This window comes from Pelobates fuscus, chromosome 8 (assembly GCF_036172605.1).
Source record: "Pelobates fuscus isolate aPelFus1 chromosome 8, aPelFus1.pri, whole genome shotgun sequence".
In the NCBI taxonomy this organism is placed as follows: Eukaryota; Metazoa; Chordata; class Amphibia; order Anura; family Pelobatidae; genus Pelobates; species Pelobates fuscus.
In genome coordinates, this window is record NC_086324.1 from 13,413,394 (window position 1) to 13,441,300 (window position 27,907).

The 27,907-nt window shown below is 42.1% G+C and overlaps 1 protein-coding gene across 6 annotated transcripts in view; it reads right to left on the reverse strand.

Annotated features, from left to right (window-relative positions):
- Window positions 1-21,146: 21,146 nt before the first annotated feature.
- Window positions 21,147-27,907, reverse strand: part of TNS1 (tensin 1) — a 401,409-nt gene continuing 394,648 nt past the window's right edge. For all 6 annotated transcript variants that reach the window (XM_063429252.1, XM_063429256.1, XM_063429255.1 and 3 more), the window contains one exon: window positions 21,147-27,682. In XM_063429252.1, the coding sequence (XP_063285322.1) occupies window positions 27,544-27,682 (139 nt within the window). In that variant the 3' untranslated portion in view covers window positions 21,147-27,543. The remainder of the gene's footprint in view (window positions 27,683-27,907) is intronic.

Sequence of the window (27,907 nt, forward strand, 5' to 3'; positions counted from 1 at the left end):
CGGCTACGTATGTACCTGTGGGTAAGGCTCAAAAGACGGAGACAATCCTACAAGCAGGCAATGAGGGAGGTGGAGGCGTGGATCCGCCCGGCTATCCGGCGCGAAATGCACTGGAATCCTCCTAGCACCTGCAGAGCACCCTCCAGATTGAAACGGAGTCGCAGCTCACAAAGACGGGAAACAGCGCCGGGTTCCTCGCACGAAGACACTCACGACTTTAAGCCGCCGAGCGAGACCCGACCCACCTCACACTCTCCGGTCCCAGCGACCATCAACCGGCGAAGCACAACCTCGCAAACAAATAAGCACAATGCTAGCTGTGAAGCTGATCGAGATGCACAGAGACTGAATGCGGACGGACGATACCGGCGAAGAGATCTCTCAAGGCCCTCCAGGGAGAGAGCCAGGATGGGACGCCCACTCAACCGCAGTGGCAGAACCACCAGAACGGGCATTGGGTGAAGTAACCCAGACACATACACTCTAAGGCCTACGGCAAACTACCAGGCCGCAGAGACTATCACCCCCCACAAGTCGGAGGCACAAAGAATTACGGACTATAATGCATGCCACACACCATGTTTCTCAGTACCAACCGTGAGCAATGTATAGTATAGTTGATCCCTACTCGGGGAGTACACTCACTCTACACAGCTCGCTGCACATAGGCACCACACACATAATATCAATACTATCCCTGCCAACTGCTTAGCGACTACAACCACACACCACTACATCCATACACTGACACACAAACTTGGCCCGAAAAACAACCACTACACCAAACATGGATGGTACAGCTCCTTCCTCAAATGACAATATCGTGTCATAGCATGTTCTTGTGCCACACCATATGTTTGTGCTGCTTCCCTTTACCACGCAATGTTTTGCTTTGTTCTCGCCTTTAACTGTAACCTTTATTTTAAAAATGGTAACCTAGCCTATGCCACGCATACATAACTCACCTATATATAGCGACTAGTCTAAGCCTACACCACACAGACTGAATATTATTTTAGAATGCCAAAAGCTGGCTGAATGGACAGGCCAGCGATGTTGTCTTCAGTCATGTGCTTAACCAATACCTCTTCATCGACTAGTCTCATATCTTGGAAGCGATTCACTAGCTTAACTTACCGAGCACCATAGAATTTTGTGTACCTAACCTGCTTAGATATAAGCCTGTTTGATTTTTTTTTTCATTTTTTTTACTAACTTTCTTACTTTAGTAATTCTCAAGCATTTCTAGAAAAGTTCCTGCCAACAAGCATGTTTTGCATAGATTGCTTAGACAGGACCGCCTAATCTGTTTATGCTACATTAAAATTGTGCTGATCTTTCCTCATGCTGACCAATTGTTAACAAATGTCTGATTATATACTTGTCAATGCTGTTGGGGCATGACGAGCCCTCTTGTTATACTTTCATGCACTCCAAAAATAAAGAATTAAAAAAAAAAAAAAAGTGGGTTACGTGTCTGGAGTGTTCATTTAATTTAAATTATACATTAGATGAGATCTTGACATCAATATGCATTAAATAAATGTATTCTTAAAAATTTGGTCTTGACATTCACACGTTTTGGAAAAAAATCTCACTTTATCTCCCATTATTAGAATTTAGTAATGATAATTATAATAAAAGAAATGTTTATAGGAAGATCCTGGCATTGAACATATAGGACACTTTTACTAACTTTTACTTTTACTTGATTTTCACATACTCTACAGGTAGCCCTGTATCACCCACAGGCAGACACCCTACAAAGGACTGTATCATACGTTTTAAAGAGTAGCCACCAGCCTGGTGACATGGCGCCACCTACATGCTGTCTTTATTCATGGAAAACACGATTTTACTTTAGCCCCTTAAGGACACATGACATGTGTGACATGTCATGATTCCATTTTATTCCAGAAGTTTGGTCCTTAAGGGGTTAAAGGGACACTATAGTCAGTAAAACAATTTTAGCTTAATAAAGCAGTTTTGGTGTATAGGTCATGCCCATGCAGTCTCACTGCTCAATTCTCTGTTATTTAGGAGTTAATTAACTTTGTATATGTACCCTAGTCACACCTCCCTCCATGTGACTTGCACAGCCTTCCATAAACACTTCCTGTAGAGTCATCTAATGTATATCCTTCCTTTATTGCAAGTTTCGTCTAATTTAGATTTTCTTATCCCCTGCTCTGTTAATAGCTTGCTAGACACTGCAATAGCCTCCTGTATGTGATTAAAGTTCAATTTACAGAGCAGGACATTAACTTGTTTAAGGTAAATTACATCTGATTGAAAGTGAAACCAATTTTTTATCATGCAGGCTCTGTCAATCAGAGCCAGGGGAGGTGTGACTAGAGCTGCATAAACAGAAACAATGATTAACTCCTAAATGGCAGTGAATTGAGCAGTGAAATCTGAAAGGCATGATATATACACTAAAACTGCTTCATTAAGCTAAAGTTGTTTAGGTGACTATAGTGTCCCTTTAATATAACTTCCGAAGGACGTAAGCGTAAGGACACTCAGTTTGAAATGTGTCCCAGTTTTTTGTCTTCTACACCACTTTTACTTGGACTTGTTACCAGTGAACGGGCTGGTATCTACAAACAAATAGCTCAGTTTGGGACCAAACCAACAAACTCATCTCCCTCTCTTAATTCTATGATAAATGTTTCATACTAATACTGCCAGTACTAGAATATAAAAGTAATAAAAAGTTACATAATATAGGATAATATAGAGCTTTAAGGAAGTAACCCACAATTCTTTCTGTATTTGTGGCGTGAATGAAGATTGCATCCCCTCCCCTCCATCCAGTCCTCCCCTACCTGTTACAATATATTTCTATATAGTGTACCCTGGAAGGGTCTATTATCTTAGAAGTCACTTCCCTGTTCCCTCCGGCGTTACGTCTGACGCTGCAGAGTGTGCATTTATGAGCACTCAAATGCTGTCCCGAATTCGACATTCGCCAAATCAAATGCCAAATTCAGTGCATTCAAATATGACATCAGAGGTCAAGCTAGAGGGATCAATTACCGTCCACAAATCATACAAAATTCAAAGCTGACCTGGATCAACAAGACATAGGACCTACCTATATACTCACAACTCCCTTCCTTGTTGCCCTGTTGTGGTTCTTCTTAGCCAAATAGCGTGTTACTGTTGTTTTCTCCTTTGGCATTTATCCTGGTTCTGGTTTATCTTTGTTCCTGTCTTCTGTGATCCTTTGACCTCGGCTTGCTTAACGATTTCTATATTCCTTTGACCTTGGCTATTCTCTCTGACTCTGTTTGTCTGTTAACCCGGCCATTCTAAGGACCGGCATACGGGAAGTCTGTTTATTGTGATTCAGTCTGTGTGTTCTGTTTCCACCAGCTATCAGAATATATTTTGAAAGCAAACACTGGAAATAAGCAGGGGCCACTTTGGTGTTTGCAAAAATAGATTTGTGAGACCAGAAGGTGTTACTATTTTTTGGACAAGACAACTCTTACCCCCAAACAAATGCGGGTTAGAGGTTTTTGTTTGGGGGTTAAAGCGTAGTGGAGAGTTTGGGACAAAGCCTATAGATGTATCAATAAAATCTTACCTTACACAGAACCCCAAAAAATTAAAATACTCTGGACACGTGTTTTCCAGAAAATCTGCCCATAAGCCTATAAGTGATTTTTTAAGAGGAATATCTTTTTATTTCTACAAATGGCTAATAAAACCATAGGATTCCTTCATGTTCTCTTGTTACCTGCAGTTTGGCACATTTACAAGAAACCTGGAAAAATAAGGAGCAATTCAAGATAACTTGTGAAGTTGGCGTACTTTACTTTTCTTTTCCATTAAGAGGATTTTGTTGACATTAGACTGGACTGTAAGCTATTTTGTCCACATCATCTGTTTCTGTAATGCCAGCAAATTCATAAGCAGTGCTTTAAATGTAGACGCCTACCATAAACTAAATTAAAAGCGCTGGAATATTGGAAGAAAAATTTCAGAAGCATTTAAACACCGATGACTGATATTTATTCCTCTGACCATTGTAGCCGAGATGAAACATTACGTGTTCGAAAGCCAGTTCCATCTTAACTGTCTGAACAGGACAATTTATTTTAATTGCACTCCTTTTTTTCTTCCATGCCAATTCGCATTTCATCTGAAACGCAAACTAAAATTTAATTCCCTATGTTTTATTGGCCTGTAGAAACTGTCTGTGAACGGCATGCTTGCTGCTCTCAGCTCTCCGTTTTAAAGTAGTGGTGAAAGATGGACATGAAAGAACAGGGTGGAGATGTGTCTTTCAAACCCAAAGTGGGTCCAGATCTCCAGCCAGTGGAAGCAGAGGCTTGGCAAATGCCTTCTCCTTCACAACGCAATTACTTGTACAAATGAGGAGGTGGAAGGATGTGTGAACAAACAAGAACATGGAATTGCTACAAAAATGTTTTGTATCAATCTATTGATGATTCTGTAATGTTGTATAATGGTGATGACACCCAGTGGGACAGCCTAAGCTTCATGTTCCAAAGCTGAGTGCCGCCTTGGCTATCAACGGTCAGCCAAGGGAGTGGAAGCTCTTAGGAATGCCGTGACATTGAATCTTGCCCATTTTGTATCAGGTTACTTATATTTAATGGGGTAGTTTTTTGTTTTTTGTTTTTTTTTGGGGGGGGGGGGGGGGGTCTGGATGATATATCCTAAGATAAGAGGGATATTTCAGTAATACATGTTTATCAAAACAGGCAGGCGACATGGATAAGTGTTGCGGACTAATAAAATGAGTAAGTTCTAACCAGTATGTTATGTTTGTAAAATTGATTTTCTTATTTTTTACTTTATGTATTTTTATTTTTGTTCGCTGTGAGTTCTTGCTTGCTCGTATACAAAATGCAATGCCAAGAATTATATGTAAGACTATTTTCTTAAGTTCAAACAAAAATTGTGATAAAGTAAATGATGTAACTGGTTATGATTATACGTAATACGTTGAAAAAATATTCAATTTGATTCAGATAGAAAAAAAAAATTTGTATGTTCAAGTACACGTGGGATATAATTTGAAGAATGGCAACTAAGCACTTAATACAGAAGATTTTATAGGCTCATATTACACAAACAAACTTATGGTATAAGTCAAACTTACCCTTTAGTGGAGCGCTATTTTAAATTCAACCTGTGAAGGGGTTTCGCTTACCCCATGTATTCTTGATATATAAAAGGTTCACCTCAAGTACATAAATAACAAAAAAGAAGGGGTCGAGCCCTGTGGAAGCTCAATGAATCATTGCTTGCTGATAAGCAATTTAAACTGAAACTAGACAGAGAGCTGCAGGAGTACTTTACCACAAACGATACCCCAGACAGCACGACATTCACCCATTCACCCAATGGCTAGCCCACAAATCAGTGGTAAGTGGAATTTTTATTAGCCGAACCTCATACCTTAAACATACAGCCGAAACCAAACTTTTATTTCCCCATCGCCCGCCTTGCAAAGCACAATCGACCAGACACAAAAACTAATTAATGAGTGGCATCTAAACAAAACCGCATACACGATGCAAAAACTTAGGACAAGGGAATACGCCCAGGGCAATAAAGGAGGGATACTACTCGCATCAAGACTCAGGCAACAGCGACAAGCCTCGAAAATCCCCTATCTTATACAATTAGACGGTACAAAAATATACAACCCCCAACATATAGCAGATGAACTGGCAGGATACTACTCAGGACTATAACTTCAAATACGATACAAACATTCACCAACCGAGAAAAACAGACATAAGCGACTGCTTGTCCCATGTCCGCTTCCCGACAAACTCCCATCACAGTGGAAGAAATTCTTTCTACCATAGACGCACTACCGACTGGCAAATCACCGGGACCAGATGGACTCCCAAATCAATACTACAGGGCCTTCTCCAGCACACTAGGACCCCCTTTACACAAAGCTTACCAGGCAATGCTACAGACAGGGTCTACACCACAGGAGATGCTAATGACACATATAGCGGAATTACCAAAGCCAGGTAAACCCCCCACTAAAGTACAAAACCTGAGACCCATATCATTACTGAATACAGACATAAAACTTTTCGCAAAAAATCTTCGCCAACAGATTAACAACTATAATCCCAACCATAGTACAGGACAACCAAGTGGGATTCGTGAGGGGGCGACAGGGGGCAGACAGAACACGGAAGGTGCTCGACTTGATGCATTTCCTTTGGGGAGGGGGAGCAGTGTGTTCCTTTCTTTAGATGCAGAAAAAGCATTTGACAGGCTGAACTGGTCCTTCTACCTCGAGGTACTAGGCAAATTCCACTTACCATCCCAATTCATAGCAGCAGTAACAGCGCTCTACAGCAACCCCTCCGCCTGGGTCACCACTGGCAGGTTTATCTCTAAACCACTTGCCATTTCAAATGGATGAAGACAGGGATGCCCACTGTCCCCCTTATTATACATCCTGGCACTAGAACCCCTCACCTCCCTAATCCGTATAATACAAGAATGTATCCACTTAGTGGCAGCAAGGATGGCGGCCAATCAAAATCTAAAGTATGGAGGATAGCCTGGGAAAGATGGACCAAGGCGATAAACGCCATGGCTCCAAGCGCCCAAAACTCCAACCCACCTGAAGTGTCGACAGCCGCACTCATATAAGCAAATCATGTGGGGAATACATTCATTCACTCATTCATTCATAAATAGCAGTACTGTCAGACAGGCAATGTATAATGTGGAAAAGATGGTACTTCTGCACAACTGGGCCACCCCTGAGCCTCCGATTAGGCCACTGGATTTATACGGATAAATTAATTGGCCTAGACTCCTTAACTTCACTAAAGGGCCCACCCGCCCACCTTGTCATGCAAACACCAAGGGAAATAACGCCCTGCACTTGAGCATTAAGCACTAAACTTCACAAGACTGTGGCTGTACATGAGAACTTAGCTTACTAAAAGCTCTCTATCCCAGCACCCCCCCCCCCCCCCTTGTTACCCCCTCCCCCCCCAAGGTTCTGTTTGAAAAAACTCACTGTACGTTGGCGTTGCTGACACCTAAAATGTGAAAAAAAAACTGTTTATTCTCTAAACACCAAAGATATCTAACACTATTGTTTACACAATGTCGCAACCTGGAATGTCTTATTCAATGCAATGTGTCATGCATGTCTGTGAATAAAAATTGCTCAATAAAAAAAAAAACAAGAAAAGGACAAAATGTAGTGCAGATAGTAATGAAATACACAACAAATTATTTATAAAGTCACTCACATGTAGCAGAGCCTATAAATATTGTCTCTGTAAGATGAACTTTTATGCTTTTAGGACAACATCACAGCACTCCTTCTTATTAACGTTTCCTCCAGCAATAAAATAAAAAGAGAAACAGCTAATGTGTAGAGTATTCACTTAAACTTGGAAAATTCATAGGCTACACAACAGCAGACTGAAGAAGCTCAGGAAGGAGTGAAACTCTTTCCTCTAGGATCATAAAAGTTCATAATACAGAGCCAATATTTATAGGCTCCGCTACATGTGAGTGATCTGAATTTACAAGTAATTTGTTGAGTATTTCAGTACTATCTGCACTATAGTTTGTCCTTTTTCTTTGTTATGTATGTACTTAACGTACACCTTTTATATATCAAGAATATGCGGGGTAAATTAGACCCTTTCACAGGTTGAATTTAAAATAGTGATCCACTAAGATGTAAGTTTGGCTTTTACCATAAGTTTGCTTGTGTCTGTTGTGGAGTGTGGGGAAGAGGGTATCCCACACAAAGTATAGAGATACTTTTGTAGTTAGGCACTTTTTTGTATAACACACTGCCTCCTAGTGGAGATTATCTTTTGCTTGAAAGGCTTATATTGACTTGCAAAAATAATCAAAGTTACCTTTAATGATGTTAGCTGTCCAAGTGGCTGAAAGCTCGTTAATACGATATGTTAGGCACTATTTCTATAGTAACATGTTAGAAACGAGTTCAGAATACAGATGGTCATAGGTAACAGATTGGAATATTATTTCTTTCATAGCATTTTATATCTGTATAGGAAAAACTCCAGCAAAGGACTCGATCATTGACTCCATTGTGTCAAGGAACATAGTCACAGAGGCTCGAAGACATGTTTTATCTCATTTCCATGTCTGCCTTCTTTCTCTATAATCCTCCTAGTATCTGAATGTTTCAGACATGAGACATGGTTACGGGTTGCTCACGCCCTGCCAAGATCATTCCCCACATACCAGTCCATGAACAGACTGCAGTGATGAAACCTTTGCCTGGCAGTCGGAGAGATGTGGACGCTGCACAGGCCTTAGAGCTGGACATTTCGATTCTTCCAAACGTACATTAACTCCACCACTGCCAGGGAACATCATTGGGATTTTTTGCCTTTCCAAAACCTTGATGATCTGTGAAATCATTTTACAAATTTGGATGAGAGAGTAACACGTAGGTGTTTGATTAGTGTGCGATGAGTTACCACATCATGGTTTTATTTTGGAAAGCCTATAAAAAAATGCATACTTCAGGGCTTTATTGGTAGAAAAGGAGCCGCAAATTATATATTTTCGTGAGGCATCACTAATTCAACTGCTGACCTGGCAATGCTAGGGTGGAAGAAATCAAAGTGAATCACCAGCAAGAGTTGCCGACATCTGCCAAGTTCTCCAATATAGCCTGTTGTAGGTGAAAAGTGAATTAGAAGACATAATATTTACATGAAATTATATATAACAGGATTTAAAAGCAAATAATATCATTTTATTAGTACATGTTTTTACCACAAAAAAAAAATTTAAACACTGAAGGGGGGGGCGGGGGGGGGGGAGGTGAGTTTATGAAATGAATTATTTTATTTTCAAAAATATAAAAATGTATTTAAAAAAACCCACCCAACATAATGAACTGTTGCATTGCCTGTAAATGGCACTAAATGTTTGTGGGTATGCAGAATGTTCCTTCAAAAGATTGAGATATAGATAGGCGGCACACAAAGCTGGTGACGAGGCAGACGCAGTTTGGTAAACACTCAATAAGACAAACAAAGTAATGGCGTCAGATTAAAACACAGAGTCAGCTCTGCTGCCAAGCCACAGAGAGAGCAAGCTCTGCTGCCCAGTCACAGAGAGTGCAAGCTCTGCTGCCCAGTCACCGAGAGTTCAAGCTCTGCTGCCCAGTCACAGACAGAGCAAGCTCTGCTGCCCAGTCACAGAGAGTGCAAGCTCTGCTGCCCAGTCATATAGAGTGCAAGCTCTGCTGCCCAGTCACAGAGATAGAGCAAGCTCTGCTGCCAATACACAGAGAGAGCAAGCTCTGCCGCCAAGTCACAGAGAGAGCAAGCTCTGCTGCCAAGACACAGAGGGTACTAGCTCTGCTGCCCCGTCACAGAGAGAGCAAGCTCTGCTGCCCAGTTACAGAGATAGAGCAAGCTCTGCTGCCCAGTCACAGAGATAGAGAGAAACATTACTGTGACATTATAGCAGGCCGGAATATTGTTCTGTCACTAAGGATGTCACAGGCGGTGGGGTGGGAACTCTTTAAAGTGGTTGTTGTTTCCAAATATAATTTATCACATGTAATGTATCTATGGGTTTAGGGTGATGTGAACAGGACATGACATTTAACTAGGTACGTCCAGAACACACGTGGTTAAGCGGATAGAACCCAACAAGTCAGTAGGCAGTACTCCACCATCTTCGAACCTCACCCGCTGCCACTGGTGACTATGTGACATTCCATAGAGGCTCAGAGTATTGGACTAACCCACTCAGCACTCTCAGCCTATCACTGCCGTCAATGGTTGATGAATGTGACATTGATAAAATCGATGCGTATATTCTGCATTATCAATGCAGTCCAGGAGGAGGCAGTCTCCAATGGATCAGAACAGTTTGACATTAAAGGAACAAACCAAGCACCGTAACCACTGCTGCCTACAGTAATGGTTATGTTGCTTGAAATGTGTCTTTAATATGGTGGAGGGCGCCAAGGACACCCTAGGCAACATAACCTCTACAACTTGCTTAGATTGACCCTTTCGATGATCGTTCATGATGGGCCGGTGATAACTGGCATCCCATGCAGGCCTTCTCTACTTTTCTATACACTGTACTATTGCTCATTGACCAGCATGGGGAGGTTGCGATTGTGCACCCACGCGATCACTAATTAGCTGCCTCTCAGAGAGAAACCTCAGATTGGACCTCAGATAGTCTGAAAGTCTCTGCCTGGGATCAATGCTCCCATTGAGCACAGACAGCAGACAGCAGGCCTGAGGCTGTTGTTTCATATACCAAAATGAGAGTACATATACAAAATATACATGCATGTTTTAAAAAGGAACAGTGTATTTCTTTAATATAATTACTGTATTGATACTGAGGGAACGTTGTAGAAACTCCCCTCTCTGAGAACGTTCGATTGTTTTCCAATATGTTGTTCAGCTGTCTTTTCTCATTGCAGAAATACATTTCTATCTACACAGACACATAATTCCTAGAAACTAGTTAGAAATGGGCTAACAGCACCCCTCTGTGGTCACAACTGCAGAAAAGCTATTCCTTTTAGTCCAGTCTGTAAAGTTTGCTTTTGCTGGGTTTTTGGGGTTCTGTGCAAAGGGAAGTTTTTTTTTTTACAAGCGTTAATGATTAGAATGTTTACCCAACTGCCTTTTCTGATACAGTATCACAACCGTCTAATGAAATGATATGTTAATAATCTGATTGTACACATTGTCGGGCACGCAGACTGAATAAGCAGCCTCATGAGATTTGATGGAGCGGAGTTCGTTGATAAGTATAGTTCGCGGTAAGGGCAGCGCACGCTAGGGTTTAGGTGCAGGACAACGCGCGCTTCAGTAAAGCGGGAAACTTGCGGCCAGGGCAGGAGCCCTGATTGGTAGTTTGCAGCGCGAGGTTCAAAGTGGAGGGAAATTCAAGAGTATAAATTTAAAGGTGCGAGAATTATTAACTTCAGGTCGTGCCAGACATATCTGGTGGTTGGCTGTTTTAAATATTTGAGCTGCTGCTCCCACCCATTCTCCCTTCAATTAGGAAATGTCGTGACCTTATTATGGGATATAAGTCGCCCTCCTGATCATAACAGGAGGGTGGGTTTGGTGTATTTGGTTTAAGATATATTTATGGCTTCTGGTTTGGGGGGCGGAGCCTTAGAAAGTGGTTATGGTTAATATGTCGGTTTGGTTTAAAGTTATGGTTTTATTATTATTATTATTATGGTTGTTGATATTTAATTGGAATTGTGAAATCCCTAATATAGGTTCACGCCCATTCTCCAAAGTGTATTATTGAAGTTATTAAATAAACAATTTGATTTGATACGATGTTTGTGTTTATTTATATTATGTATTATTAAGATTGCAACATTTAAACCTCGTGTTGTAAAGAATGTCCTGCATTCATGTTTGGAACGAGGAATAAACAAACATACAATTTATTCCCTAAATGATGCTGAGTCACAGATAGAGAAATCTGGAAATGTTTAAAAAACACGTCCCTGAAACATTGGAGATAAAACACCTGTGGTGGGTTTACATTTGCAACCACTGGTTGTAGTAAAGCCACTGGCATGCTGGAAGCTTGAGGACCAGAGCACCCCCAAAATCAAGGAAAGTAAAATGGGAAGGCAGCTCGTTGACAAGTTCTAAACACAGCTTATGCTTGTGCAACATTCTACATCTCCTGCAACAGAAAAAATACTAGTCTAGGGGATTTTGATTTTACAGACAGCTTGCCCTGAGTTGGAGGGACAGTCCTGATTTTAGGGTCCTTCCAGTCCGTTCCAATTTATCTCCCCGGTGTCCCGCATCTGGGCACAACCGGTAACTGTATGTGAACGTCATTAGATATGTTGCTCCCACATTGAAGCAGGTACTAGGGCCATGCAGAAAGCACAACAGCAGCAATTCCTGCCTGGTCCTGTTATTACGGAGCTGGCCAGAAAGGCTATCAAACTTCTTCAATGAATGGGCCTGTGCCTGTCCCTTTTTCCTGGGGGTAGTCGCTGGTGATGTGATCGCATCACTGGTGACACACCCTTCAAAACCAGCTCCCCATGTCCTGATTGCATCCCTCCCAATGTGGGCAGGTATGCGGCACTGCCACTTTAGAATTATTTATTTACTGAAGTCCTAGAATATTGGCTCAGATGAATTTAATTTTGATAAAGAGACCACCACATACAATTCATCAGTCAACCACATGGCACCACCATTAGACAAATCATCCAAAAATCAATGGCTACATACAGCACCATCCATTTATTCCTTAAAGGAACACCTGAACACTGTAACGAGAGCAGTGGTTATGGTGAGAGGAGTGTCTTGGTTCCCTTCCATTGCAAGTAATCAATGAAACTGTTTTAGAATGGTTAGACTTCTTACACGGGGTCATCCCCTGGATGTTGCTCCCTGCATCCTCTCAGCTAGCAGGATATTTGCAAGCTCCTGCCTAGAAGCTTCAGTTAGATCTCCTGAGCTAAACCCTGCAATGTAGAGCTAGCTCATAGGCTAAGGAACCGCCGGTCACTCTCACCCAGTGAGCTAAGGCCAGACTGAGACTTAGCTCAGACACAGAGCTTCTAGCTCTTATGTAGACTATAGTGGTGGTGGAGCGCCACCTGGTGGATTGCAGGTAAGAAGTCAAAAAGTTCTAAACAATTCTACTACTTACTTTGGGGAGGCACCAAGGCACAGGGCTGGCGCTACCATAAGGCGGCCCAGGCGGCCGCCTTAGGGCGCACCGGCCCTGGGGGCGCAAAATCAGGGTGACCGGAAGGAGGGAAGCGCACTGCGCTCCCCTCCAACCGACGACCTATTGTAGCGTGGCCGAGCGCCCGGTTCTGCGGGCGCGCGAGGGAGCACTCTCCCATGTGTGCTTCCTCTTCAGCTCCCTCGCGCGCCGCATACTGATACCGGAGCCGGAAGATGACGTCATCTTCCGGCTCCGGCATCCCTACGCGGTGCGCGAGGGAGCTGAAGAGGAAGCACACATGGGAGAGTGCTCCCTCGCGCCCGCCAGCCAGCCTGCCTACCCGCCAGCCAACCTGCCTACCCGCCAGCCAGCCTGCCTACCCGCCAGCCAGCCAGCCTGCCTACCCGCCAGCCAACCTGCCTACCCGCCAGCCAGCCTGCCTACCCGCCAGCCAGCCAGCCTGCCCGCCCGCCTATCCGCCTGCCCTGGAGCCCAGCAGCACCACTGGACCACAGGGAATCCCTTCAGCACTCCAAAAAGGTAAGGAGGCTGGGGGATTAAATAAAAAAAAAAAAAAACGTGTTAGTGTGAGTGTTAGTGTGTGTCTGCTAGTGAGTGTCAGTGAGTGTGTCTGCTAGTGAGTGTCAGTGTGTGTGTCTGCTAGTGAGCGTCAGTGTGTGTGTCTGCTAGTGAGCGTCAGTGTGTGGGTCTGCTAGTGAGTGTCAGTGAGTGTGTCTGCTAGTGAGTGTCAGTGAGTGTGTCTGCTAGTGAGCGTCAGTGTGTGTGTCTGCTAGTGAGCGTCAGTGTGTGTGTCTGCTAGTGAGCGTCAGTGTGTGGGTCTGCTAGTGAGTGTCAGTGTGTGGGTCTGCTAGTGAGCGTCAGTGTGTGGGTCTGCTAGTGAGCGTCAATGTGTGTGTCTGCTAGTGAGCGTCATTGTGTGTGTCTGCTAGTGAGCGTCAGTGAGTGTGTCTGCTAGTGAGCGTAAGTGAGTGTGTCTGCTAGTGAGCGTCAGTGTGTGTGTCTGCTAGTGAGCGTCAGTGTGTGTGTCTGCTAGTGAGCGTCAGTGTGTGTGTCTGCTAGTGAGTGTCAGTGTGTGTCTGCTAGTGAGCGTCAGTGAGTGTGTCTGCTAGTGAGCGTCAGTGAGTGTGTCTGCTAGTGAGCATCAGTGAGTGTGTCTGCTAGTGAGCGTCAGTGAGTGTGTCTGCTAGTGTGTCTGCTAGTGAGTGTCAGTGTGTGTGTCTGCTAGTGAGTGTCAGTGAGTGTGTCTGCTAGTGTCAGTGAGTGTGTCTGCTCGTGTCAGTGAGTGTGTCTGCTAGTGTCAGTGAGTGTGTCTGCTAGTGTCAGTGAGTGTGTCTGCTAGGGTCAGTGAGTGTCTGCTAGTGTCAGTGAGTGTGTCAGTGAGTGTCTGCTAGTGTCAGTGTGTGTGTCTGCTAGTGAGTGTCAGTGTGTGTGTCTGCTAGTGAGTGTCAGTGTGTGTCTGCTAGTGAGTGTCAGTGTGTGTCTGCTAGTGTGTGTCAGTGAGTGTGTCTGCTAGTGAGTCTCTTACTGAGTGTGTTTGTGTGTGTATTAGTGAGTCTGTTTGATGTCTGTTAGTGAGTGTGTGTTTGTCAGTGAGAGTGTATGTTTTGTAAGTGAGTGTGTGTGTATGTCTGTCGCTGAGTGTGTCTGTCAGTAAATGTGTGTCCGTTAGCTGGTGTGTATGCATCTGTTCGTGAGAGTGTGTGTGTGTCTTCAGCACTTACCTTTCTCCCTTGGCGCTGGGGATTCCTCCGCCTCTCAGCTCCGAATGCTCTTGCCGCGCACGCATTCAAACCGCCCATAGGAAAGCGTTACTCAATGCTTTCCTATGGACGTTCAGTGTTTTAGAATAGTGGAAGCTCCTCTAGTGGCTGTCAGTGAGACATCCACTAGAGGCTGAATTAACCCTCGGTGAAACATAGCAGTTTCTCTGAAACTGCTTTGTTTTCAGCTGCAGGGTTAAAACTAGAGGGACCTGACACCCAGACCACTTCATTGAGCTGATGTGATCTGGGTGTCTGTAGTGGTCCTTTAAGTGTGTGTGCATCTGCATGCACTGGCGTACATACCGGGGTCGCAGGGGTCACAGCCCTGCAACCCCTGCGACCAGGTGCCCGCCGCCATGTGTTGCGGCCCCGGCCCGCGCAGAGTAAGCGCGAGGGGGGGCACGGATCAATTTGCGCACTGGGGCCCCATGGGTCATGTGTACGCCACTGCACCTACCCTGGTGTCTGCCGCAGGCTGTGTGGAGGGGGCGAGGATATGAATGACATCATATCCCTGCTCCCTGTGTACCACACAGCGTGGCTGGCGCCCTGTGATGGGGCTGGGCTGCAGGACAGGACTCCAAGGAGCCAGACAGCATGCATCCAGGGGACAAGATTGAACTGATGTAAGTATGTAATTGTGTATGTATGTATGTCTCTGTATGTATGTATGTATGTATGTCTCTGTATGTATGTATGTATGTAGGTCTCTGTATGCCTGTATGTCTTTGTATGTATGTTTCTGTATGCCTGTATGTCTCTGTATGCCTGTATGTCTCTGTATGCCTGTATGTCTGTACAAAATGTATGTGTCTGTATGTTTCTATATGCCTGTATGTCTCTGTATGTACAAATGTATGTGTCCGTATGCCTGTATGTCTCTGTATGTACAAATGTATGTGTCTGTATGCCTGTATGTCTTTGTATGTATGTGTCTGTATGCCTGTATGTCTCTGTATACCTGTATATATGTATGTGTCTGTATGACGGTATGTCTCTGTATGCGTGTATTTCTTTGTATGCCTGTATGTATGTGTCTGTATGCCTGGATGTCTCTGTATGTATGTTTCTGTATGTCTATGTATGTATGTATGTGTCTGTATGACGGTATGCCTCTGTATGTATGTCTTTATATGCCTGCATGTCTCTGTATGCATGTATGTCTCTGTCTGTATGTCTCTGTATGATTATTTCTGTGTTTGTATGAACCTTATTTTAAACGAGGGTGGGGGGCACCAAAATGCATCTTCGCCTGTGTAACTAAAAATCCTAGCACCGGTCCTGCCAAGGCATCCTGGCACAATAACCACTGTAATGCACTGTAGTGATTATGGTGCATATAGTTCTAATTTAATGTCCCTCACAACATATAAATAAATCAATAATATTGTAGCAGCATCACTATTATTGGTAAATCGGCTTGTAGACCTTGGATAATATAAGATGTACAAGGACATTGCAATATAATATTGCTGAGATTCAAGCATTTCATACATCACATGGAGAAGTCGCTGATATTCATGTGGGGTTGCCTTTGCCCTCCTGCTGTTATAAGAGCCTTCGGTTTTCTGGGATAGGATTTTCACCAGATTTTGGAAATTGCTGATTGAATTTGCCTTCATAGAAGGTCAAACAGTGATGTTTCACAGTAAGATTAGGCCCAGGTTTTCCAATTCATTGAGAAGATGTTTGATGATGGATTAGCATTCAGGGTTTATGCAGATTACTCTCTTTCTTTTCTGCTAATTCTTGATGGACCTCATTTTGTTCTCCATGCCAACGCCTTGCTAAAACAGTAGCATTAAAGCAGCACTGTCAGTTCTGGGGGTCTTTTTTTTTTTTTTTTTACAAAGACTCTCCCCTAGGTAACCTATCTGCAGTTGTATGGTGGCCTTCAGAGTTAGATGTACCTGATGTTCTCCATTCTCAGCACTTTATCTCCACTGCCAGGAACCTCTTTTATGTATTTGTGCACATGGATTAGAGGACAAAATAGGGGGGAAAGATCATAGGCATCATTTGCACATCATGTAAGAAGATGTGTGTTCGAATCAGCTGGTACTTCCGTCCATTGCACCATTTTGCCGAAAACTTGTTCTATGAGACAAAGTAGCTCCTACTTCCTCTTGTATATCTTATGAATGCATTGGAATTTTTAGAGAGCTTTTCATTTATTCTATCTTTATGAAAAACATTAAAGTGATAGTGCCATTTCAAGACGTCTAACCTGAACCATATTCCCTATTCCACCAAACGTTTTCAGTAGACACCAGGCAGTCAGACAGGTGTCGTCCTCCTGACATCCAGAAACACACACTCATGTTAGGCTGAATGATTATTGTGATTCAAATCTTTACAGAACCGATTTCCACTCCTCCAGAACCCAACAGTAATGCTAGGCTTTACACTTCTTGATTTTAGATTTGTATATGGGTGTTTATTGACTATGGACAGGGCCGGCCTTAGGCCTTTGGGCGCCCTGTGTGAGAAATCTTCACAGCGCCCCCCCCTTCCTGTCCCCCCGTCCTCCCTCCCCCACTCCTTCCCCCCTCCTCCCCCCTTCCCACACACACAAACACACGCAGGCAGTCACACACAGACAGCCACACACAAACACACACACAGACATAGAATGTGACGGCAGATAAGAACCATTCGGCCCATCTAGTCTGCCCAGTTAGTCACACATAGGCAGTAACACACACACAGGCAGATAGCCACACACACACAGGCAGGCAGCCACACACACACACACACAGGCAGGCAGTCACACACAGACAGCCACACACACACACACACACACACAGGCAGGCAGTCACACACAGACAGCCACACACACACACACACACACAGGCAGGCATCCACACACACACACACACACACACACACACACACACTCACAGGCAGGCAGTCACACACAGGCAGCCACACACAAACACACAGGCAGACAGCCACACACACACACAGGCAGACAGCCACACACACGCAGACAGTCACACACACAGTGACACACACACACAGGCAGACAGCCACACACACACACACACAGGCAGAGAGCCACACACACACACACACAGGCAGACAGTCACACACACACACACACACACACACACAGACAGACAGTCACACACACACACACACAGTCACACACACACACACACAGGCAGACAGTCACACACACACACACAGGCAGGCAGTCACACACAGACAGCCACACACAAACACACAGGCAGACAGCCACACACACACACACATGCAGACAGCCACACACACACACACACGCAGACAGTCACACACACGGTGACACACACACACACACACACAGGCAGACAGCCACACACACACACACAGGCAGACAGCCACACACACACACACACACAGGCAGTCACAGACAGTCACACACATAGACAGACAGTCACACGCACAGTCACACACACACACACAGGCAGACAGTCACACACAGACAGTCACACACACAGACAGGCAGACAGTCACACACACACACACACAGGCAGACAGTCACACACACACACACACAGGCAGACAGTCACACACACAGACAGTCTCACACACACACACACACACACAGACAGTCACACACACACACACAGACAGTCACACACACACACACACAGACAGTCACACACACACACACACACACACACACACAGGCAGACAGTCACACACACACACACACACACACAGGCAGACAGTCACACACACACACAGGCAGACAGTCCACACACACAGACATTCACACACACACAGACATTCACACACACAGTCACACACACACACACACACACACACAGACACACACAGACACACAGTCACACACACAGACACACAGGCAGAAAGTCAAACACACAGACACACAAACACACACACACACACACAAGCAGACAATCACATAGTTACCTCTGTTCCTTGTGGAGGCAGACAGGCAGTGCAGCTCCTGGATTCTGGTTGCTGGGGGAAGCAGGGATTCCTTCCTGCTTCCCATGCAGTAGTTAGATGGCATTTTAGCTCCGCCCCGGCACACACTAAGCCCCACCCCCACCGCACGCTAAGCCCCACCCCCGCCGCAATTTATTTTATTTTTTATCCCGGCCATGTGTGAGCTGTGCGGCCGCAGGGCGCCCCCTGCTCCATGGTGCCCCCTGCTCCATGGTGCCCTGTGCGGCCGCACAGCTCGCACACCCCTAAGGTCGGCCCTGACTATGGAAACCCAATTTGAACTTATTTTTGGTATCACATGTGTCTGTGTTTTGTTAAATTAGACAAGGAATCACACAGGAAATAGAAAGGGGTAAGTAGATGGAAGTTATTAAAGGGACACTATAGTCACCAGAACAACTACACTTCTCAGCTGGCTGTTAGAGATCCTTCCTGGGTCATGGCTGCCTAACATGCATCCAAACATTCAGTATCTCCTCCCTCTGCATGCAGACACTTAACTTTCCTCATAGAGATTCATTGATTCAATTCATCTCTATGAGGAGATGCTGATTGGCCAGGGCTGTGTTTGAATCATGCTGGCTCTGCCCCTGATCTGCCTCTTTGTCAGTCTCAGACAATCCTATGGGGAAGCATTGTGATTGGATCAGGCTACCACTTCTGATGATGTCAGCAGACTGCTTGTTTTTCTGAGTCTAACAGCATGCAGATTTACAGCTTCAGGCTTGAATACAGTAAGATTTTGCTATATTTATGGAGGCATGAGAGGCCCAGGGTGGCTATATGGTGGTTTTAACACTATGGTGTCAGGAATACATGTTTGTGTTCCTGACCCTATAGTGATCCCTTAAGTATCGTCAGCCTATAAGGGAAGATACGATGTAATTTTCGGTGAATAAATTAGATGGATACAATGCAGTGGGGTGAACTAGGTTTATTTTTAATTTCACCTGAATGTGAAGCATTTGGACTCTTATTGTCAAGTGTAGAAATAGAAATAGTGTACAAATAATCATGTGTTGATTAAATATTGAAGGGACAACCAAAAGCTCTAAAGGACAAGTGTAATACAAAGTGAGTAATATTTCAAACCCCTGACAGAGGAACTGCCAATAGCAAAGTTAACCAGTTACACTACAAGAGCAAAGTATTTAAGAACAAAAAATAAATAAATCACCAATTGGTAAAAGAAAGGTTCTTTATAGCTGTGCTGCAGTGAATGTACCATGGGGATTGGAGAACCATTAACCTCCCGAGAGGGATGAGATAGATTTCGCACACAACGACTGAAGAAAAGCCTGCAGAGTTGGATCTTTACATAGTACATTTTTTTAAAGTATTTTATTTATTTATTTCATGTAATTTGTAAAAGACGCAGTGTTTTCCTGATAATGCTATTTATTATCTCTTTTCCTGTATGTTTTTGAAGATTCCAATTATTCTGCTCCCTGTGTACACAATGATTGGTCTAACAAGGAAGATTGTACTGGGCAGTAAGATAGGGTCAACAAAGATAGACGAAACAAGGTAGGACTAAGAAGGAAGAAATAAAAAAAACAATAAATGCATAATTTTGATACATTCCCTTTAATCAGAATAAAAAAAGGTGACGTATATTATATTCAGCCTAGGTGTAATGAATTTGCACATATCTGCAGAATTCAAGATATGATATCAATACTGGATATTTAACCCCTTAAGGACACATGACGTGTGTGACACGTCATGATTCCCTTTTATTCCAGAAGTTTGGTCCTTAAGGGGTTAAGCTCCCCTCTCCTATATTCACATGGTTCCCCTTACAGACTAAATTTATTGCACTTTACTCCCGATTGAATAAATGTGATCAATGGATTCGTAGCTAGCATTTAAACATAACTGCAACTGTGTGTGTAGATTGATTTGCAGACAAATGTGAAAACTAAATTTATGTAAATGTACATCATTTTTTATTTTTCCACTTATTTTATAAGCCTTTTTAAAACCATCTGGGGAATGAAACGCTTTAGACGGTATATAATGGCCTTTATCTTGCAATACTTCACACAGGGTCTTAAATGTTGGTGTAAAAATAAAAACAAACATATATAAATAAAATGCTCAATACCTTGCTTATAGATACTTGTAAGGACTCTGAATGCATTACCAGCAGACAGTTCAGCTACGATAAATGACAACAATGTAAAAAAGCATGTCTGTGTCTGAGCATAGTATCCACACATACAGTATATACAGTTAAATTATACACTTCTAAAATAAAGATACCTAAAACTGCTATAGTCATCTTTACCAATCTCTGGGCTTCTAATGTAATGCTGACCGTGAAATGAGTCCATCCAATTCACCCGCTCCCTGACTGTAGGAATAATATGACCCAGTGAAACTTCCTTTACTGTTTGAAAGCAGGGGGTGAGCTGACATTTTTCAGTAAATATACAGGCAATATATCGGTGACTAATGGCATGTCAGAGAAATGTGTTCCTGAACAGGCTGGTAATTATAACTAGAGTATGAATTAGGGTGAGTGGGGCTTTTAGGACTAGATTTCATTCAACAAAATACATGAAAATAAAATTACAACTTTGGTAGTGAAGTTGTTAAGGTTTGTATAAAAATAGAAACAATATGACTCCTGTTCTACCCGCACACATACAATGAATTAAAAACACAAACACAAAGTCATTTCAAGCAAAAGTATACTTTATATATTGTTGTTATCACCGATTAAGCCATACAATAATTGGAAAGAAATAGACATCTGTACATACAGAAAGTGGGGAGTGGGTAAGATAAGCTCTATTTGCTATTTTGGATACAGAAAGCAAAATAACGCACCATATATTTATACAAGTGATAACATTAAGAGCACATGGATACAAAATATATAGTATATTTTCCATCTATATAAATACAGAGAGGGGGTATTCTCTTTCGTTTTTTTTATCCTTTTATTAGTTTTAATTTTTTTTTCATTTTCAATTTTCTTTTCTTTTCTTTTGGTTATTGATTGCTTGTTGATAGACTGCAACGCAAATATATAAAATAAGCATGTTAAGAAACTCAAGAGGGAACCCTATTACTGTCGGCCAAGGTTCTGATGCCAATTTAGAGCAGTGATGGGACTTCATGCAGATTGGTGGAGGTGAGCAGTTTAGGAAGTCCTTATTTGCTGTGTATAGTGAGCTGTTCTGATTGGTCCAAAATACCACAAATGGAAATCTGATTTATTTTTCCCAGTTGGTACTTTTGACCTAAGTTTAGCACGTCAGCTGCCAACTCAACACATCTCAAATTTAGTGAATAGATCCCCAAATCCTTTTATGAATAGCGGGTTCAGCAACCTTGTATGTTACAGGGCCCTCTACCAGCTAAAGATTTGGACTTATCAATAACAAGCTAGATGAGCGAGGAATTAAGGGGGTGTGGATACGGAGAGGTGAGTTGCGTGCAGGGTGAGCTGAAAACTTTTTTTTTTGTTATCTCAAATGGCTTGTGTGAAAAAAATAGTGTTTTGTTTTTTGCAGAGAATGGGCAGCAGCCAAATGGCAACATATATGAAAAATATACAGTGTAACTATGCACATCCAGATTTAGATGTTCTTGTTACCAGGTCAGATTTCCCATAATAACCACAAAAAAAGAGTACAAAACATGATAAAAACTGAAACTTTGTAACCTCATTCAGGTTTGTGCCCAAGTCCAACTCCCAGCCAAACAAATGACCACCCATAATGCATCTGTAGCATTCATGCCAAGGGGACCCACACGTTTGCAAATATGTAAATCTAGCCCAATTTTCTGATTGCCACAACCATTGCTTTGGATCAATATTGCTAGTCCAAACAGCAAGTCGGTCACAGGTCTCAGACTCTTTAAACTTTCATGCCAAACTCTCTCAGGGCTTATTCACTAATGTGAGAATCCAAAGTGAATTTCAAATGTAAGGCCAGAGCATCTGAACGCAAAGCATAGCTAAATTGAGAGAATTTTTCCTATTTTCACCTTGAATTGGAAATTCAATTGGAATTCTGACTTTGGTAAATAGCCCTGTGTGATTACCCCAATAAATGGCAAAACCCAACCTCGATATTGCAATCCAAGAGAGAAGATGTCTCCTGACTGTCTAGATAGGTTATATAAGCCTATGGCTTGGACAACAGCGATCCATTGGCTACTCATTCTAAAATAAGCCCAATTGTATTTAATTACTCTTGACCCATGTAGGCAGCAGCCATTTGCAATAAGAGCAGAGTGTGATCTTAACCATGCACGTGTAATGAACACCAGTTTGCTAAGCCAGTAAATCAGGTTATTATAGAGGTTATATAGCTATTGGTTGCCCAACCCCCAAAACGTTAAATCTCCAACAAAGTGCTTTATATAAAATATCCAAATAAACACTTTTGCTCCAAAACCATGCCTTTGGTACTGATTTACACAAAAACACACAATTGCGAGTGTTCTGTGTCCAGTGTACGTCAAAGTAACAAAAACATATTTGGAGACCGTCTAATGCCGTAACCCTTCCGTGGTGGACACATCCAACAACAAAGGGAATAAAGCTAAATTAGTTGGATTGCTTTCCTGGTGTATGTAAATATACAGCAAGCAAAAAATGTGACTCCGCTTAACCCCCTCCCATAGAATACTTTCTCCCAGTACATTGTCTGTGAGTGTGCGTACACGAGTGTGTGTGTAACAGAAGTGCTATTGCTGAAATCATATAACTGTGAACCTATAAGTTGAGAGGTGCAATAGAACACTGGTCAACTTTTGGGGTGCTTATGCTGTTGTGGCACTTACAGAGAATGATGGGCATAGTGATAAAAAATAGCTCAGAGGACCAAACGGCCGACCAATGCTGAGATAAGCCAAATCAGTGTCACGCCTAAATAATATGGTGAATAGCTGGAAACACAGCTCTGGCTTCACATCTGTTGAAGACCGTGAATTCGAATCATTGTGACGACCACAGGGTAAGACTGGAAGATTTGAGCAATGGACAGTTGATTAGCTTGGCAATGCTTTCATGATACCAAATTGTAGGCAGCATAGATATAATTCCTCTGTCCCAAGTCCATAACAGAGGACAGCATAACTAAGTTTTGGATGGACTCCAAAGCCTTAAAATGGGCAAATTATTTAGATTATAATATTTTTTTGGACATAAACCACGCTCAATATTCCCCACGTTCAGTCTCCCCCATAATGAGGTACTTTACTGCCAGTGATTATAGTGTATGTACCCCAGGTTTTACTTAAGATATAATAGCAACTACAAAATATGTGGGGTACAGAACATCTCCAAGCAAAACATACAGGCACTTAGAGCTTATGGTAGCAGGATGCTTATTTGCACAATTCAAAATACAGACACACATAGAAGGTTTGGAGAAAGAGTCAATAATTGGTTTCATGGCATCATAATTGGAAAGAAACTGCAGGAATGAATGGCTGGACCTTTTTGGCTCTCTACAGCAGTATGGAGAGCAAAAACAATCTATTTCCTTTAACTAGAATTCACATGTCTGATTAAAGAAAAATGGTTCTTGTCTAAGTGTCATGGTGAAGTTAAACTGTATAAATTTGCCACAGTACACCGTGATTCTTTTAGTGGTTACGTTAATGGCAACTGTGCAAACAGGACCGTCCTGCGTCCACAACCATGACCTGTACCCCAAAATGCAATATGCACAGATGCACTTATCAGGCAGTAAGTAGCCACATATCCGAACCAAAAGCTAAGATTGCTACATTAAACAAAGCTTGCCCTCCTGTTAACACATGAATCCAGCCCTCATATAAACATAGCTTGGACTCTTTCTAAATAACACAAAACAAATAATACCCTTTTGCTGTTGGAGAGATCTACCGTATGTTGAAATAACACTCCAGCAGGCAACATATAGGGTTCCTTAAATAAATAATGGCACATTGAATTGACCCCTTGCTCCCTAAAGCCCTATCAGGATTTTATGGCTAAGATTTCCTGGTTGTCCATCATTTAAGTGCCGATGAGGAAAGTGACGAACCACAAAGCAGTTCATGGTAGATCAGTCTGGAACTCCGAGTTAAAAAAAACATAAGGCACTCTAAAGGGATTTGTAGTGTTACCACCAACCATTAAGTATGGTTTTATGCAAAGTCACAGGAAGCAAAGGGTAAATAATTGCCACCTGATTATTATTCTAAAAAGAAAAAAAATCAGCATCTTCCATACATTCTCACACAACACACGCCTTCACAGAAATGTCCTGCCTAGTACCTTCTAACTTGCTTAGTCCTTCTCTACGTGAAGGGGTGGAGCCAAGCCCAACATTCTGCTAAGAACGAAGTGGCTTGCCGTGCACAATACAATTATTACGTGCACATTGGGTGGTTAAGTCTACTATGCGTCAAAGGTCATGTTAAGTTAATGTTATTAAGCCAATATTCCCAATTCAAATCAAAATATTAGTGAATTGACAGATTTCGGTACCTACAGGTTGAATGAAATTGGGTGCATTTGGTTCCAACTCTGCTCTAATCTATTAGAGGATTCTTCACTCTCGGCCCACAAGTTTCAGTGATTCAACTCTAAAAATTGAGCTGTCCATTGTTTCGCATTGAACTTTGCATGTTTCAAGTGTCAGATCTGCTATGTACTTGGGCCCCAAAGGTGATAATTATAACCTTTAGAAGTCCGATAATTTCTTTTTTCTTCTCAAATGAAGAATTGTAATAATTGATCTGTCCTTGGCCTGCATGGAATAATTATGTGTCCTTGGTATTTATCTTTTACAACTGATCAGTGCTGAATCTTATATACGGTAAGTCTTAATTGTGGTTCTTCCTGCCGATTTTAAAGCTGTATACTGTGAAATGGTTGAATCTTTGTTTTACACGTTAGAAGTGAAAGTAAATAGTAGAGCCAAAATTACACTGCAGTCACCCTTAGTTATTAATCTCACTACTTAATAAACATAATAAAATGGGTGGGATGTCTTTTAGTCATACCTACACACCTGTGGAAAGATGGTCTAACCTTGGCACTGCAAATGACTGAACTACATGACCCATAATGCACAGCTCCCTCTTTTTTTTTTATTTAAAATCTGTCTCATGCCAAGCAGAACCGTAATTATACATCTTGAAATGTATGTGTTACTTACAATGAGATACTTATATACTTCTAAGTCAGCAAAAATGTTAAAAAATACTACTGCAATACTCTGGCTTTATACATTTATATCTAATATAGAAAAATATAATTCTCATTTCCTGGAATAATATGCTGTATTTTAGTAAAGATGTGATGGGCTAATTGACGTATTCATTTTGATAACTTAGATTGGAAGAAGCACAGAATTTATGGCATATGGTTTCTGAAACAGTCTACGTTATAGCATTGGGAGGGTGAAGTCAAACAAAGAATATACACCTGCGAATGCTATTAAAAGCTTTTTGAGATCAACCTATTGGTTAGCGGTCATTTCGGTTATAACACTGGAAGGCAACAAATGAGAATATAATATGTGCAACATATTTGCCTATAACTCATATAAAGGAGTGAGTAAAGGTTTGGTATTAATAGGCTTGGTGATTTCAGTAGTATAGAGCTGTAATGAGTATGGCACGTGCCCAATGAAGCTACAATCTGTATTCTGTAAATTAAACGGAGTAGTCTGCGTAACATGTGCTGATACAGCGTTAGCCTACCTTTACTGATAGCATATTGCTAGCTACATCCTGAATATGTTCTATTTGTTTGACTACAGTGTGCTAAAAAGCAAACAAAATGCAACACTTCAAAATGAGATGCTTTTGTCCAGATTTGCATTTGTATCGACAAAGCAAAGATTATTATTCCTGCAACACACTGTAGTCATCTGTGTGCTCACAGCCATTGGTCCTCTGTGTTACCCGCACAGACATCCAATTAATGGATACGCTTATATCCAGAATGCACTGCAAGAGATTACTTAGCGGAACACAGAACAGAGGGCACAAGGCTTTTTGCAATACTGCCCAAACGGCACAATTCTGCAGGAAATGCAATTTCTGATTGCACATTCAGACACAGCCTTTCTAATGATGATCTTCTTTTCAGTGCCCTTTCCCTATTACAGCTCTCTTAAATGCACTGAATTAATTTCTTTAGCATGCCAGAGCCTTTGCAGTATATTACCCTATGTGCCTCTTTGGTAGCTAGCAGGAGATAGACACATGGAACAAACCATGATTTACTGTCTTTTTTTTTATAGGAAGCTGAATAACTTATAATGTGGCAAATTGTTGGCATGTATTAAACAGCTGCTATATTTTAATAGACAATGACATTATAAACCAAAAAACGTTGACCTTCAATTATCTTATTGACCACTAGATGTCACTGTACCCATTCAGACGAACTTAAAATGGTGGAAGTAACTAGGTATTTAACAATGTATTCAGCATATGAAGCGAGACCTGGCATTTAATTAAAGATCTCCAAGACTTTACATTTAGGATTAGCTTGAATTGCAGAAGGCACTCATCATCTCAAGGATTTTCTAAATGGTTAAAAATAACAGCACAGTGCACGTTTTAAAAAGACAGCAAATTCGCAGCCAGCTCCGCACATCCAATGCATTTATATAAAAAAATGACCTTATATAATAAACTCTCCTAAAGATCTCATCATATTTTTTGTGTATGCTATACTGGTTTATATAATGCACTTACATAGTTGTATATATTGTATAGAAATGACAGCATTCTGAAGTTAACGTGAATACTCTAGAATTGTGATGCTGTTGTTGTTAACAGATCCAGGAGCCAATAAGATTTCAGTATGTACACTGGCAACTTTGTGTCCACCCCTTCAACAGGAAATGGGTTTAATATGCTTTCCTCATTGGCGTCTTTTGTCTTACTCTTGCATTTTAATTTTATTTTGTAAAAATGCTTTTTTTCCTGATTTTGCTTAGTCAACCTGACGCACAATCTGGGCCTCCAAAATCACTTTACTCTCCCATAACGCACTTTCTTTCTCGCTCTCTTCAAGAGTCCATATTTTTTAACTGATTCACGAACAGGAGGCAGCGGGAAGGGGGGGAGCTCATCTCTTCTGCAAACCAATTACACGAGACACAAAGTTGACAATGGCTGTGGCTGGCTGGTTGGGATCCAATTCTGCAAAAAGATGGCAGACGTTGTCCGTCGTACTCCCTTGTTTTCTGGCTACAAAGCCAAAGAGTCTGGAAGAGAATGAGTGGATGTAAGTATGGTATGGAGCGACTAAGCGAGGCTTGTATTTTCCCACAAAACAAATTCTCAAAATGACTCCATAATAAAGTCAAGGGTCTATTACTTAATCCAGAGGAATGGAAATACCATGTGGAAATAAGTAGGTCTGCATTACCTGGTTCAGTCAGCAGAGATTAATTCTGAAAATGTCTGCTTTACATTTGACATACTACATT